The sequence below is a fragment of the Chaetodon auriga genome, chromosome 7, assembly GCF_051107435.1.
Source record: "Chaetodon auriga isolate fChaAug3 chromosome 7, fChaAug3.hap1, whole genome shotgun sequence".
Classification (NCBI taxonomy): domain Eukaryota; kingdom Metazoa; phylum Chordata; class Actinopteri; order Chaetodontiformes; family Chaetodontidae; genus Chaetodon; species Chaetodon auriga.
The window spans coordinates 11,252,457-11,267,064 of record NC_135080.1 but is presented as its reverse complement, the minus strand read 5'-3'; the positions used below and the strand labels follow the sequence as shown (position 1 = coordinate 11,267,064).

Here is a 14,608-nt window from a genome sequence, read left to right as displayed (position 1 = left end):
CATTAATTACATTAATTCTGGAAACACCTGCAACCAAAAGCAAAGGTAATATTCATATTTATTTTTGTCATTTTAACCTGATCTTTCTTTCTCAATAAATGTTTTTACACATAATTTGTGAAATAACAGTTACAGAGAGGGAGAGCGATGCTTAGGAGACATGTCTGAAAACCACAATGCTATACAGGGTATGTTTGACATTTAAGTCAAGTTTTGTTTTTTTTTTCTTTTATGCTATGAAATTATTTAAAAATACACTGCAGCCTTGTATTAGTGTTTTGATATGTAGCTGGTGCAGTTTTTGTGCACACCTGGGGACTTTTGAAATTGGCACTTTTATTCTGAAGGACTCGAGGCGGAAGTCTTTCTGTTGTTGCAGCCTACAACCCAGACAGAAAGCATGATAGCTTAATGTAAAATTCGTGCAGTTGGGTATGGTGGGAGAGCCTGCGTTAATCTTCACAGTGATGAAACACTGATGCGATCTGTTTGCACTTAGTTGTGGATTTCTTCTGAAAATGTTGGAGACCCGATTTCAACCAGAAGCGCGCCAACATTAGCTAACAATGCAGATTAATCTCTGTTTGCTGCTACCGATTCAGCCAGGTTTGCTCCTATGCTACCAGAGCTGGCAGAGATGGACCAAACCTAACATGGTACAGTAAGGTTAATGGGCTTAACGGTGCTAATGCTTCCGATAAGATGGCTAATGCTCATGTGATGGGCTGCAAATGATCTTATAAAGAATAGAATAGATGGATCCACATTAAGGTGAGTTGTAGCCATGCATATTGTCAGCCTGTTGCACGGAGCTGTGTCTGTAATAATTCATTGCATTGCCAGCTTTTTCCAAGTCATAGTCCCAACTGTCCTCTGTATCATTTAGCATGAAATGGTATTATGCATTGAAGGTGTTTGTGATGTGCATATAAGCATGAAAGAAAGCATCATAACTGCATCATTATTACCTGTTTTTCACAGGTTGTCTTCAGCTCTCCTTCCTGTGCTGTGACACTAATGGGGACCGCCACTGGATTTCTGAATTGAAACTTAAATTCTTCTCCTGAGGGAACTGGAAAGTGAACATTAGCTGCCATGCGCATCAGTCTCTGCCAGGGCCTGTTGACTGGCGCCATCATCCTCAACCTCCTCATTCTCTACTATGTGTCCCGGGCCCAGCAGCAAATGATGGAGAAGAGGAAGGAACTCGGCAGGGGCACGAGGAAGGCTGCCCTGCCAGCCTCAGGTCTCAGCGGAGGCCTGGGAGCTGAAGGTGAGCCGGGAGCGGTCGGAGTGGAGGGACACGGTCGTGGCCCGCGTGTGACTGTTCTTCTTCGGGAGTTTGAAAACTTTGAGAATTATGTTGGGGACGTAGCTAATTCCTTCATCCACCAGAGACCCGAGCTTCCCTTCCTGGCTGTGGCCGACACCCCTCCGTACCCTCCCTTGGTGCTTCCAGAGGGGGCACGGCTTCTAGTGCTGTCCCCCACCCCGGACCAGCCACCGCAAGCGCACAGGCCGGAGTTCCACGTCCAGACAGAGTTTGTGCTGCTGGTGCCTGATGGGGTGGAGCTGGAGCAACCTCGGGCTATCGAGAGGCTGATCAGGGAGTTGGAAGGTGAGGGTGGGGGGCCTGTGAGGCTGGTCGCTGCACCCGTGCTGGCTCGATCTGCCGTGCAGTGTCTCCACCTGCGGGTGAACCTCAGAGAGTGGACAGCCACCTACTCGCCGGCAGTGTCTGGCAGCAGTGGGAGCGTGTGTACAGCTTTACAAGGAGATGCAGTTGTCCTCATCCGCACCGAGGACCTTTTTAACCTCTCCGTCCCTCTGGGGCGGCCCCTCTTCCCTTCGCTCTTCATCCAGACTGCCTTGAGAGGCTGGAAGGTCAAGCTGCTGGAGAGCCCCTGTTTCTCTGCTAACCACCGGCCCCTCTTCAGCTCCGCTCACAACCAATGGAAGGCCGACACTCGACTGAAAGACACCACCGGGAAGCTCATGAGGAGCTTTGGGCTGAAGCGTCTCCTGCTGCCTGATGGGAAGGAACAGTGGTACGGCTGCAGTAAAGAGACGCCTCGCTGCTTCGGCACTGTGCAGGATGACACTCCGGACTACCTTTATCTGGATCGCTGGACACCCCCCTGCTGTCTGCGAGCTCTCAGGGAGACCACCAAGTATGTTATCAATATCCTGGAGACCTCTGGTGTACGATACTGGCTAGAGGGGGGCACTCTGCTGGGCGCCGTCCGCCATCAGGACATCATCCCATGGGATTATGACGTGGACCTGGGCATCTACCTGGAGGATGTACCCAACTGTGATCACTTGAAGAACCTGGACTCGGGCTCTCTGGTGGATGCTAATGGCTACGTCTGGGAGCGTGCAGTGGAGGGAGACTTCTACAGAGTCCAGTACAGCGAGGCCAACCACCTGCATGTTGACCTGTGGCCGTTCTATCCACGTAACGGCGTCATGACCAAAGACACCTGGACAGAGCACAAGCAAGACGTGGAGTTCCCCGAACACTTCCTGCAGCCGCTGGTGCCCATGTCTTTTGCTGGCATCACTGCCTACGGTCCCAACAACCACCGAGCCTTCCTGGAGCTCAAGTTTGGAGAGGGGGTTATTGAGAGCCCCCAATACCCCAACCCCGCGAAAAAGAGGCTGGACAGAAGCAAATTATGAGACTCACAAGCCCTCCTATGTCATACTATATTTGTTTACTGAACAGCACAGAATATGTTGCCTCACCTCTTTTTTTTTTCCTTTTTTTTAAAGATAAAAAAAAAAATGATGCCTGGAAACTAATACGGTGCCAAGATGACTGCATTTTACCAAAATCCATACACGTTTACATCAGGCATACCTTAAAGAGTCAAAGACTGGTGTGCAAAATCTGTATGTCTTGTACAGTAAAGTATAAATATGACTGCTGTGAAGATGATGAATACTTTAAAATTGTATTGATATTGGTTCCTTGTTAAATGCTGCAGTGTACATGATGAGCAGGATTTAAGGTTTTGTACAGAATTATTTAAAAATAAGCCCTAACAGGTGTTTTCTGAATTTATTGACTTGACTGTGTTGCGTTGATTTGCACTGACATACTGACTATGTTGACGCCATTTGGCTCCTCACAGCTGTAGTGTGCCGAGTGAATTTCCATGCAGTGAAATGAGAAACATATCGTCATTCGTCCCATTCTTGTTGGCATACGGAGAGGATGAAACACGTTCACTTAAAACAAAACTTTCACTGAATCTGTAAATGAATATTAACCCTTAGCTCACACATGTTTGTCGCTGCTGAGCAGCCATTATGTACTGATTGATACGGAATTTCAATTCAACAGATTACTCAAAGAAGACGTTTTAAAAGAGAAGTTGAGCATTAAAAAGAAAAAGAAAAGGCCCAGCGTCTGTGCGTGTGGCACGATTCCACTTGTGTTGTTACTTGTGTGTGTGATGTATCAAGGTGTCCCTCCATGTCATGAACTGCTAAAATAAAGGAGATGTAACAAATGAATGTGTTTATTTTAAGAACCTGTTTTTTAAGGACTGTTGGCAAATCCGTTGTAAATACAGTGAATGTGCACTATTGGTTGTGACTCTGGTTGAACACTAGGTGGCACCACACACCTTCGTCTCTCTAAGCCTCTGCACAAACTTGCCTTCACATCACTCAGAAACATTAGTTTTACAACCACGTGGCCGGAGCCCAGAGGGTGTAGGAGGTTTATGACAGGACAAACAACAACGTAACGTCACAGGAATGCAGCTCGCTTGTTCGTCAAGCAGGTCCAGTGTTGTAAACCAGCTTCGTATTCCCATGTGCAGAAGTCCTGTACGTGACAATAGCTGCCTTTCACCTGTTGATGCTGCACATTCCTGCGTTCCTCTTACTTACCAATGGAAAATCAGCATTGTTGACATATTGGCAGGTAATCAGATAAGCATCTATACCACTGAGAGGGCACACGTGGGTATTCTTGGATGCCTAAACATAAAGGATGCTGAACCCTTAAGATGTCTCCTCCTTTGCATGCTACTATGGAATTCCATCTGGAATGTCGCTGGTGGAAGGTGTGTTCACATCCTTTACTGTTGTTAAAGTATAAATACCACACTGTGAAAATACCCCACTCCAAGTATTCTGTGCAAAATCTACTCAAAAGTACTCAGCATACAGAAAAAAAGCAGTTTTACTATGATAGCATGTGTGAATAACTTGATATCCTGTGTTTGCAGCATCACTGTCCTGTGAGAGCCACGCAAGCAAACTTCTCAGGAGCCCAGAGAAACAGTGGTTTTAAACTCTGTGGCCATGCATTTTCCACCTAAACCAAGACTGTTGTAAATCATTTATTTACTCGAAGAATCTGCAGAATTTTCTCAACACATGAAGGAACACTTCATCTTTCAGTTTACCACAAACGGCATAATGAAGCTGTGGCGATCCCACGCAGCCATAAGTGTTTGGGCTGCTGACCGCAGTTAGTCGCTTTGCAACAAACAGCCAAGAGACACAGCCAAATAATAAAAAAAGGCCTTTATTGTTTAAAATCTAGACAGCTCGTTCAGACTGTAAGACTGACTGTAATAAAATCAACCATCGTGTGCGCACACACAACACAAATGCTATGATCGAACCAGAGACACATCCGTATGCTGAAAGATCTCAGAATGGAATGTGAACACCTTTACAACCTTACACCAAAAAGACACCGAGCAGAGACTGAAGCGCAGTAAGTGTTTTGAAGCAGCTGATGTTTTAGGACTCTCGTGTTATACAAAAATCGTAGAAGTGACTTTAGGCCTGCTGTGATTTCACAGACGACCATCACGGGAAATACTGCGAAACTTTGGTAGAGCTTAAAACCGTGAAAAGATACCATGGATGGAAGAGATAAACATTCACTATTAACCGTACATGCAATGTGTTTGAAACAGACGATATAACTCTAAGGTACAACCAATATGTCTCATCTGTTAGTTTCCCAAATGCCCGCTGCCAGACTACAAAAGAAAAATCACCAAGCACCTTCTACACAGTCTAGACCAGGACCGAAAATGAACATAATAATAATAATAATAATAAGATAAAAAGCTATCACCAACCAGTTGTTACAAGACACTGGCAGGAAAAAAAAAAGATCAGTAACATGTCAAAACATTGGTTGAACATTCTTTGGATTTTGATTAGTGAAATAAATATGAATTCTTACAATTATCTGAGGCATCAACAATGACATACGAGGCCTACAGCCTCTACAACTAGCATTTCATGTTCATGGCCATCACAGCCAAAACAAGTAGGTTTAAGTTGAGAAGCGCATACTTTGACTCGAGCCCTTTAGCTGCTAAGGCCTCAGCAGTCAAGACGAAACGGACGTCCACTGTTCCCATTCCGACACCCTTGTAGTGGAAGGACTGTTGTTACTTACACATGATATGTAGTCACTCTACATAGCTTCAAACAGACGGCCCTGCTCGTCACATAGTGTGCTTTAAAACCACATTTGTGCCTTGCTGAGATGCTGGGACCTACAAAGAGCAGCAGTGTAAAAAGCAAACTCTAATGAAAGAAAAAAAAAAAAAAAACATCTCCCTGGAAATGTCATTCAATGTTGTCAGGAGCTGGGTCACTGTGATTTTTGGTCTCAGAATATTAAGGACAGTCTTCAAGCCATAATTAAACCTGAGGTTGTGTTGCCTGCCACCACACTGAGGTCCGTATGAAGAGGCAGAAATGCTCAGAGGTCGATCCGTGTCCGCGTACGTTGATGTAGTTTGAGTCCTTGAGGAAAAACGTCATTCAGCTTTGGGACGTTATTGAGGATATCATTCCATTTAGAGTGTTTCGGACCATAGGTATAATCGTGAGAACAGGTTTTTACAGCTCTATTGCTTTTTCTCACCGTGAGAAAGGCATCATACAAAAGAAAACCATTGGCATGAAGTCACCACACATACACTGACAGACTAATAAAAGCCCTCAACTGTCTCAGAAACAACTACAAACAGAACAAACATGCACATTATCACAGCCATTTTCATGCAGAGTATATGGAACAGTTCATCTACTACTACATCACACATAATCTGCATGAAAATGGGCATCATCATGTACAATAAAATATTCAAATATCAAATTCAAAGCCTATAATGACATTTAACATCATACACGATCCTTTTCCTTTATGGGAAGATTGAAATTTGAACACACTGAACACAAAAACAGACAGTACAAAAAAAAAAAAAAAATTTAAGGTAATAGATTCCAAACGGATCAGATGCTGAAGCAGCAGCCCATATGGTGGTCCTCGTCAGCTTTGAAGTCAGAAATGGTCATGTTTCCCACCAAGAAGTGGTACCTACCAGTGGTTTACTTCTACAGGGTAAGTCAGAAGTCTGAGCGTGTGAATTGGTAACAGTGTGACCACCTGCAGAGGGTCACTGCTCCGGCCGTTTGACCTCCCAGTGGATGTGGTATACTGTATATTGGTCACATGACAAAATTTCGACTTTAAAATTGATGAGGACTGACCAAATGCAACAGACATTAATCTCGAGTCCACACAGGAGCCAGACTAATGTGCAACACAGTCACTCCACAAAGGTCACTGTGCTTAATGTGAATTTTCAACATCCCCCTCGATGTTTGGGCTTCCTGCCGAGAAAACTGTTGAGGACAGAGAGTTTGTCTTTGCATTGTATAGCAGAGTGCATGTTCATCCTTTCTCCATGCACCAGTTTCTTCAGGGCGGGGGAAATAGGAAAAGGGGGGGGGGGGCTTGAATGAACCTCAGATTTCATCTTGCAGGAGTGTCAAATAAATGAGAGGGTCATTGACGGTGTCAGCAGCTGGATTACATGACGGACTCGGACAGATCCACCTTTGCACCCTCTGCACCGTCCCTCCGGTCTCGCTTCTCGATGAGCGGCGAGCGCTCGGGGGCGGGGGCTGATTGGTCTCCCTCCAGCCTGATGTCGCTCAGCTCCGCAGCCTCCTCTTGTTTGGCCGTGCGGTCCACAAAGAACTGCAAGAGCCCGGCTCCGAAGGCATCGCCCTCCACGTTCAGCACCGTGCAGGTACGGTCGCTGAAGAGACAGACAGAAGGGAGGGCGCGCAATTTAACAAGCGGAAGCGTACATACAGGTTTAGATTAGTTAGTTAGATGTCATAACTGTACTCACACAAGCCAGTCAACAGCCAGGATGAGAGAGAGGTCATTGGTGGGCAGTCCTATGGCCTCCAGGATGATGGCTAGAGTCAACACACCACCGGCAGGTATACCTGCTGCTCCAACGCTGGACGCCGTAGCTGTCACACTAACGAGGGGGAAGATGACAAATTTAGACACCGATGGAGCGTAACTGTATTCAGCTACCTGATGAATGAGGTAATTCTGGACTTACAGGATGGTGATGACCTGGATGAAGTTAAGGGGAGTGTTGTTGAGCTGAGCAATGAAAACAGCAGCCACACACTGAAAGAGAGCAGCTCCGTCCATGTTGACCGTGGCTCCGATGGGCAGGATGAAACGGCTGATCTGCTTGGATACGCCGTTATTTTCCTCCACACACTTCATCATCAGGGGCAGAGTGGCAGAGCTAGGAAGCAAGGAACAGGGGCATGTGTGAGCGCATGAAGGCGAAAGGAAGGTATGTGCGTGTGTGTTTGTAGAGAGAAAAGGGTGTGCGCTCTCGAACAGGAGAACCTCAGTATTTGATATTTAACAACCAGGGAGAACAAACAAGCGTGTGTGTGTGGAAGAGCCAGGGCGGTCAGCAGTGGTGAGCTAATTACCTGGAGCTTGTTCCAAAGGCCGTTGCCAGAGCTGTGAATATCCCCCAGAGGAAGGTGTACGGGTTCTTCCTTGTAATGATGAAGTAGATGGCGGGCAGCACGAGAGCGCCATGGATGGCATGGCCGATGATACAGCAGGCTATATATTTTCCCAGACTGGCAAACAGTGTGGCAACATTGTCCATCTCTACGATCTTGCCAGCTACAAGGAACATAATACCAAGAGGGGCATACCTGTGGAGAAACAGGTAGAGCGGGAAAGAGAAAGGACAGTAGATTATTATGGTCTCTCGTACCGATTTTATTCTAATCGCTCCGAGCCACAAACATGCAGGTCTTTCGTACCACATGATCCAGGACACCAGCACCATGGTGGCCTCGTTGAAGGAGTTGAAGAATTTGATGAGGATCTCTCCTTCCTCTCCCAGCTTCCTCAAAGCCACACCAAACACGATGGCGAACACGACCAGACCAAGAATATTCATGCCGTCCTGGTCTGTTCCAATGGGCACCTGCGAGACACAGGTGAAAAACACGGTCAGGACAGGCAGATCCACACCAGTCATCATCGCAGAGACGCAAATAAGAGCACTTCCTTTTTCTCATGTAGGGTACTTGTGGTTTATTTTATGCGACAACTTTTGCCATATTCACTTTGCTCACCTTCTCCACGGTGACATTGGGGGTTCCATCTGTGCTGTTCCTGGTAACCTCCTTGTAGCTGGTTGCATACTGGATGAGCAAACAGTTTCATAAAGTTAGTTCAGTACGTCCAATCATCTTATCCAAATATTTCCTTTACGAAATATCAAATGACAGTGATGTGAAATTATAGAACGGAGATGCAGCACTTACTGATTGAAAGGCCGCAGACACCAGGTTGGACGGAAAGATGTTTCTGTGTGGAGGAAAAAAAGAAGTTAAGGAGATGTGTACCAGATGCCTTTAGAGCGTCTAATGAAAAAGATGTGGCACGGAATGTTTAGGAACTGTTGAGCTGAACACAGCTGCCCACGCCTTGTTTGATTCTCTCTCTATCTGCATACACAACTGCCTGAAAACAACCCTGACCGCTTGAATGAACACACAGAGAGGGGTGACATTTACACCAAGCCAAACATAAAGCCATAAAGCGGCCTCATTTGAGTCTGAACTGTTTACAAAGCAGCTCTGGCTCCTACTTTATATCCTAAATTTCATACTGCTACAATTTAAGGTATCATTTACTTCCATTGCACAGAAGTCTGTCACCTGTGGTGTTGCACAGACAGCAGCTGCACCCTCTGGACGTCTGCGATCGCTCAAACAGGCCGGATCACAAGGGTGATCATGTGGAAACAGCTGAGAGAATTTAACCATTAATCTCATTTCTTCACTCAGCCCCTTTTCCTAATTGCTGTTGTCTTATTCATCCTCCGCTAACAAGTACATACACACACACACACACACACAGGTTGGTACATAGGTCCAACTGCATATTAAGTCTCTCAAGAACTCATGAAACCCATGTGCTCCCGATACCCCTTTACTCAGCGGCCTGCAATGGATTTAGAGTAATAAGGCATTAACTTGATAATCTCTTTCCAACCATTCATGCCCTTTCATTGGAGCCATAGTGCATCAGGATTAAACATCATGTGATTGGGTGACAGCACAGCATGCAACATGCAGCCGGATCACAGGTTGAATGTGCTGCAACGAGCCAAAACAAAAAGGCTTTTTTCAGAATATTCAAATGTGCTCGTATTGCTCAAATCGTTTTTTGGTGACGAAGCCTAAGAGTGTAAAGCGGGAGGGGGGGGGGGGGGGGGGGGGGGAGACATGCAGCAAAGAGCCACAGGGAGGAATCAGTAAGGACGCAGCCTGAGCACATGGGGGCACACGGTCTACCAGGTGAGCTACCTGGGCATACCAAAGGCAGCTATTTTAAGATAATTTCAGTGTCTGTAAGACCTGGATGTTTGGAAAAGGCAGCTATTTTAAGATAATTTAAGTGTTTGTAGGACTGGGATGTTTCGAAAAGGGGCCTATTTTAGGATAATTTCAGTGTCTGTGAGACCAGGCTGTTTGGAAAAGGCAACTCTTTCAAGATAATTTCAGTGTCTTTAAGACCTGGATGAAGGCAGCACAACTTTGCTTAGCATGATGCATTTTCATTTACTTTGCATGGACAACGCACAACTGAAAGCTGAAGGGATCCACTTCCTCGTTCTTTGTTGGTTATTCCACTGAAGCAAAGGCCAATTGCAACAAAAAAAAAAGGAGGAAAAGAAATTATAGTATGTATTTGGCAGAAGCTTCACTTCCTCCATTCCTCATGTTTCGGTTTTTCAGAAGCAGCACCTGTGCATCCCTCTCTAAAACACACCTTCAGTCAGTCAACACTAGGGCTGAACAGTTAACAGAAGCATTGTCAAAATCACAATATGGCAAGACAAAATGCATGTAAAAATGTAAAAAGCGCTGTGATGCTCTTCAGATGTACGGGAACACGCTCGTTTTTAGATTTTTCTTCCAGTGAGATACTGAGAGACCAACGGGATTGTCGTCTAGGTAAATAAACATGACAAAAGAACACCCAAACACAATGAGTGGTATGACAACAACCCACGCGGTACTATGACACACCTTCCTGTATGTCACACATTCGGGAGCGTTTCTTCCATGGCGGGCAGCTGAGTGCTCGAGGCAAACTGCTCTGATGTCTTGCCGGTATCTTGTTACACCTGCCAGATCTGGCACCGCTCCGTAAACAGCATGTGCAGGTCAACATTTGTGCCAGCGTTTAATGTCACTACTTTGCCATAAGTGACCATAAACGGTGTGCGTGTTCAATAAATCCACAGGTGACTCTAGCGCTGGCTGAGCAGTCACCTGTGGATGAAGACCTTGTGCTCCTCAGTGAGAAAACAAACAAAAGGCAGAAGGATTGTCAACAAGCATGTGTAGGAGCGGCTCCAGTCAGAGCTAAACCCATCACACGTATCCCTTGGCAGACATGAACAATGACTTGGCCAATTTTACACTTTGATGAACAGCTCTCCAAAGTCTCACACTGTCTTTGTTGTCAAAACTAACCAGGACACCAACCGAGAGGGCTCGCTCTAATGAGGACGCCCTGGGTTTTGCCTGCTGCCCTATTAGGATAATGTGTGTGTGCTCGTGCCGTGGTGGCCTGTGTCCTGCATGAGATAACCGTTTTTCCTCTCCTTCAGACAGCAGCCAGCTGCAGAAGACAAATCTGAACGGCAGTGAGATGCTGCATTCAGGAACATCATTTAACAATAAACTGCAGTGTCGCACTCCACTGACTCTTCAAGTTACTCTTTTAAAAACGGGCTTTATCATGAACAGAGCCAAACAAAACACTCAACAGCCCATTTCAGATCTGTATCTTGTATATACTTGTTATGTAAGCTTGTGTGATAAATCAATGTTAAGGCTGCTCTGTTACTCTTGCATGTGTAGCATTTTCAGGAGGTGGTGCCAAGGCTAGGTCCCAATGCTGGAGGCGGAGTGTGTGTGTGTGTGGGGGGGACTCTGGCTTTTATAGTGCACAATTCTGCAATTCATTGAGAGCAGCTCTGCGCGCCAAAGAATGTTCAAGCTTAGCCGACAAAATTAAGCAATAGTGTTGCAAGTGTCATAAAACTGCATGTGAACAGAGACTTCCAAAATCTTGCATGTGCTTGAGTACTGCCAGTAATCTGCTCACTAACCAAGGGGTTAAATGCTTTCTGTTCGAAGGAAATAAATAAGCTGATGGTGGACTGTCACAGGGACTGCAGCACATATCCCGAGTCAACGCAAAAAGGACACTGTTCACATTCAAAGATAAGAAACTGGATTGCATTTAAGGAGAAAAAGCATTACAGGCCCACACTATCACAGCAGCATGACATTGCATTATAGTGAGCGGCAACGTGTTTACAAAAGGTTGAGGTTCAATACACTTTAACTTAAGAGTAAACTAATATACAGCTGGCTCAGATAATCAAGGCCATCTGCGCTCTGACTGTTTTTAGGGTAACACGGGAAAACACTACCCCATGAAACCTGCTGTGTTAAGAAATGACGTAAAATTCCACATGACTGGTGATGTCTCAGAAGGTGTTGACACCTCACTATTTCAGGCTCTGAGTCAACCGTTTGCTCACTCTGTTGGTTCCCTTTACTCCTCAGTAGATGAGGGGGTTCATGTCTCATGAGTGTCCCATGAATGTGACACATTGATAAAAAAAATAATAATAACACACATGCTCTTTGGCTCCTGGCTCTCAACCAGTGTGCTGAAGAATGGGTACACTCTGTCTTTCTGACATCAGTGACACAGACCGCATTTCCCTTTACCACGTGTCTGAGCATTAGATACACAAGTTCTTCATCTGGGCTGTCCCCAACAGACACGTTTCGTCACACTCCTGTGAGAAATATTGCACACAAGACAAGTTAGGCCAAACGTGTATGGGACTAGAACAGTGACTTTAAATTTTGACACTGAAAATAAAATTTGTTATTAAAACACTTGTATCAGAGAAAGTTTTACTGGCACTGAAACAAGTATTGGCACAAAAAAAAAAAGTTCAGTGAAATGAAAAATCTAATGAATGTTAAAATTTTGACATTTTTGTATTTTGATGTGTTTTTCTTTCATGTCTGTCTTTTCAATTACAGTTTTTTTTTCAATTTTCCTGTCAGGGTTTTGCTGTTTCTGTTTTCAGTTTCCACTTCCTGTCACCGCTTTTTCGGTGTGAAGAGGGGTTTGTACGGGATGTGCAATAAGGTCTCCTCAGAAGCCTTTCGAGTATGGCGCTGCACGGGTTCACCTGAAACTACCAAACCACAAGCATGTTAACTCTGTTTCACCGTGCCTTTGTTTCTCCACATGGAACTGGGCTGAGCTTAAGTTAACTTTCAACTGATCTTACGCTGGTTCAGCTAATGTCAGCTCTCAAATCTATCATTAGGTTCTATGTGGAAAAACAGCAGAGAGAGAGAAACGCTTTTTCCGGTTTCAGAGGGTGAAACTGTGACAGGAAACTGAAAACCAGTGATACTAAAAAAAAGAAAAAAAAAACTGACAGCCTTAAAAAAAATAAATAAATAAATACAAAAATATCAAAATAAGATGACTCAATGTTTGTGTCAGTGGAACCTTTTTCCAACAGTGTTTCACTGACAAACCTTCCTTTTTCAAAGCCAAATCTTACTTCTGAAGCTAAAATTCAGTCACTGTTCTGGCCCCATACACGTGCCCAAAGTGGAAACGGAAAGAAAGAAATACAACGAAACCAGTAACGCCATTTAGTGACCGTGAAAAGTAAACCGAAAAACGGAGCGTGGTCGCTTCATTGAACAATGAGTGACAACCGGCATTCCTGGGGAGGGATTGGGGGCTGATCCTCAATGCGAGGGCACTGCTGAGCTGATGCAACTGCTTATTGCCATTACAGCACACCGGGTGCATTAAGCTCCACGTGTCATGATTAACGTTACTGCAGCGCTTTAATTTAACTTTAATTAGCGGTTTTATTTTCCCTTTGAACGTCTTACAACAAAGTTACCTGAAGGTCCCGCGTCTTTAACTGAAAACTTCCGCAAACACTCTTTTACGCAACTCTGGCGGTGATGAACGAGCTCACCCATTCACAAGTACACATCACACTTAAACTACTGTGTTAGCGTGCGCAGGTAAGCAGGTAATGAATGCACTCACCTGATCAAATCTAAGAAGGAGTCTATCACTTCTTTAGGGGCAGGCACGTCGTCGTCCAAGCCTTGCACACTGGGTTTGGATACAGACACCGACCCGGGGGTTAAGATGAAAGCCATCACAACCCCAATGGAGGACGCGATTAACGTGGTGACCAAGAAGAAGAGCATGGCCCAGCCGCCCAGTTTGCCCAGGGCTTTAGGGTCGATGCTGGCCGCCCCGGACACCAGACTGCACACCACCAAGGGGATGATAATCATCTTCAGCAGTCTGATCAACAGCTCGCCGGGGAAACCGATGTATATGATTTGGGTTCTGGTGAGCGTCGCGTTGCGCAGACCGAGTCCAATTAAAACCCCGATGATGACCCCGGCCACGGTGAGAATCACCAGCAAGTTGGCCTTCACTATCCTCTTGACCCGCTGGGACAGCGGCTCCTTGCCGCCGTCCTTAGGGCTGCTCAGCCCGTTGGCCAGCGGCTCGCCGTTGGATGTCTTCCCCTGCTCCACGTCCATCTTCTCGGCCATTGCGCGCGTTGAAAGTTACCCTGAAATTATCTTAAGATCACAAATACGTTTATCTTCAAAAACAAATATTACACTGGCGGGAGTTTCTTGTTACAGTGCTGGCTCAGTCCACCGCCTCCTTCCCACAGATGCAGAAGTTCCATGTGTCTCACAGCGTTTCCTGCTTATGTATCCGGGAAAAGGGTGTGACGTGACGCTGAGCGTGCGTAAATGGGAAGTAAAGCCTGGTTATTAGAGGAAGGCTTCGTTAGTTAAGATATATGTTGTCGGTTAGACTGGAGATTGATTAATATTATGATTTACAGCTCAATATGGGACTGGTCTCTTTAATAAAATGTGTTTTACTTTTGTTATGGCAGTTTTTTATTTGTAAAGTTTGGATCAGGAGACATTTTTTGTTTGCCTCGTAATGTTAAATTACTACTATAGACTGTTTCAAAAATTCAGTTTTTTAATTCTCACATTTTAAAACATAAAGGTGACAGTTTTCTAAATTCACATTGTTTTTATTGGGGGCTACATTTTTGGCACAAGACACTTTTATTCACTTAGACTACAATTT

The 14,608-nt window shown here is 45.2% G+C and overlaps 2 protein-coding genes across 2 annotated transcripts; one reads left to right on the top strand and one right to left on the bottom strand.

Annotated features, from left to right (window-relative positions):
* The first annotated feature begins 362 nt into the window (after positions 1 to 362).
* fkrp (fukutin related protein) lies at positions 363 to 3,514 on the top strand. The gene is made up of 2 exons (XM_076734262.1): positions 363 to 771; positions 982 to 3,514. Exon 2 carries the CDS (start codon positions 1,096 to 1,098, stop codon positions 2,680 to 2,682), a length of 1,587 nt encoding a protein of 528 aa, XP_076590377.1. The 5' UTR covers positions 363 to 771; positions 982 to 1,095; the 3' UTR covers positions 2,683 to 3,514.
* A 1,016-nt stretch (positions 3,515 to 4,530) lies between these two features.
* slc1a5 (solute carrier family 1 member 5) lies at positions 4,531 to 14,202 on the bottom strand. Its single transcript, XM_076735725.1, has 8 exons — positions 13,523 to 14,202; positions 8,662 to 8,704; positions 8,470 to 8,538; positions 8,152 to 8,318; positions 7,807 to 8,040; positions 7,416 to 7,610; positions 7,194 to 7,328; positions 4,531 to 7,097 (listed from the first exon to the last, which is right to left on the bottom strand). Exons 1-8 carry the CDS (start codon positions 14,044 to 14,046, stop codon positions 6,866 to 6,868), a joined length of 1,599 nt encoding a protein of 532 aa, XP_076591840.1. The 5' UTR covers positions 14,047 to 14,202; the 3' UTR covers positions 4,531 to 6,865.
* Positions 14,203 to 14,608: the final 406 nt, after the last annotated feature.

Bases quoted from the DNA above. Each gene is read 5' to 3' on its own strand.
- fkrp (XM_076734262.1), top strand. From the start codon at position 1,096: ATGCGCATCAGTCTCTGCCAGGGCCTGTTGACTGGCGCCATCATCCTC.
- slc1a5 (XM_076735725.1), bottom strand. From the start codon at position 14,046: ATGGCCGAGAAGATGGACGTGGAGCAGGGGAAGACATCCAACGGCGAG. The intron at 8,705-13,522 runs GTGAGTGCATTC...TCCTCCACACAG, and splicing joins TCCTTCTTAGATTTGATCAG to AAACATCTTTCCGTCCAACC. The intron at 7,611-7,806 runs GTAATTAGCTCA...CTTGCTTCCTAG, and splicing joins GCCTTTGGAACAAGCTCCAG to CTCTGCCACTCTGCCCCTGA.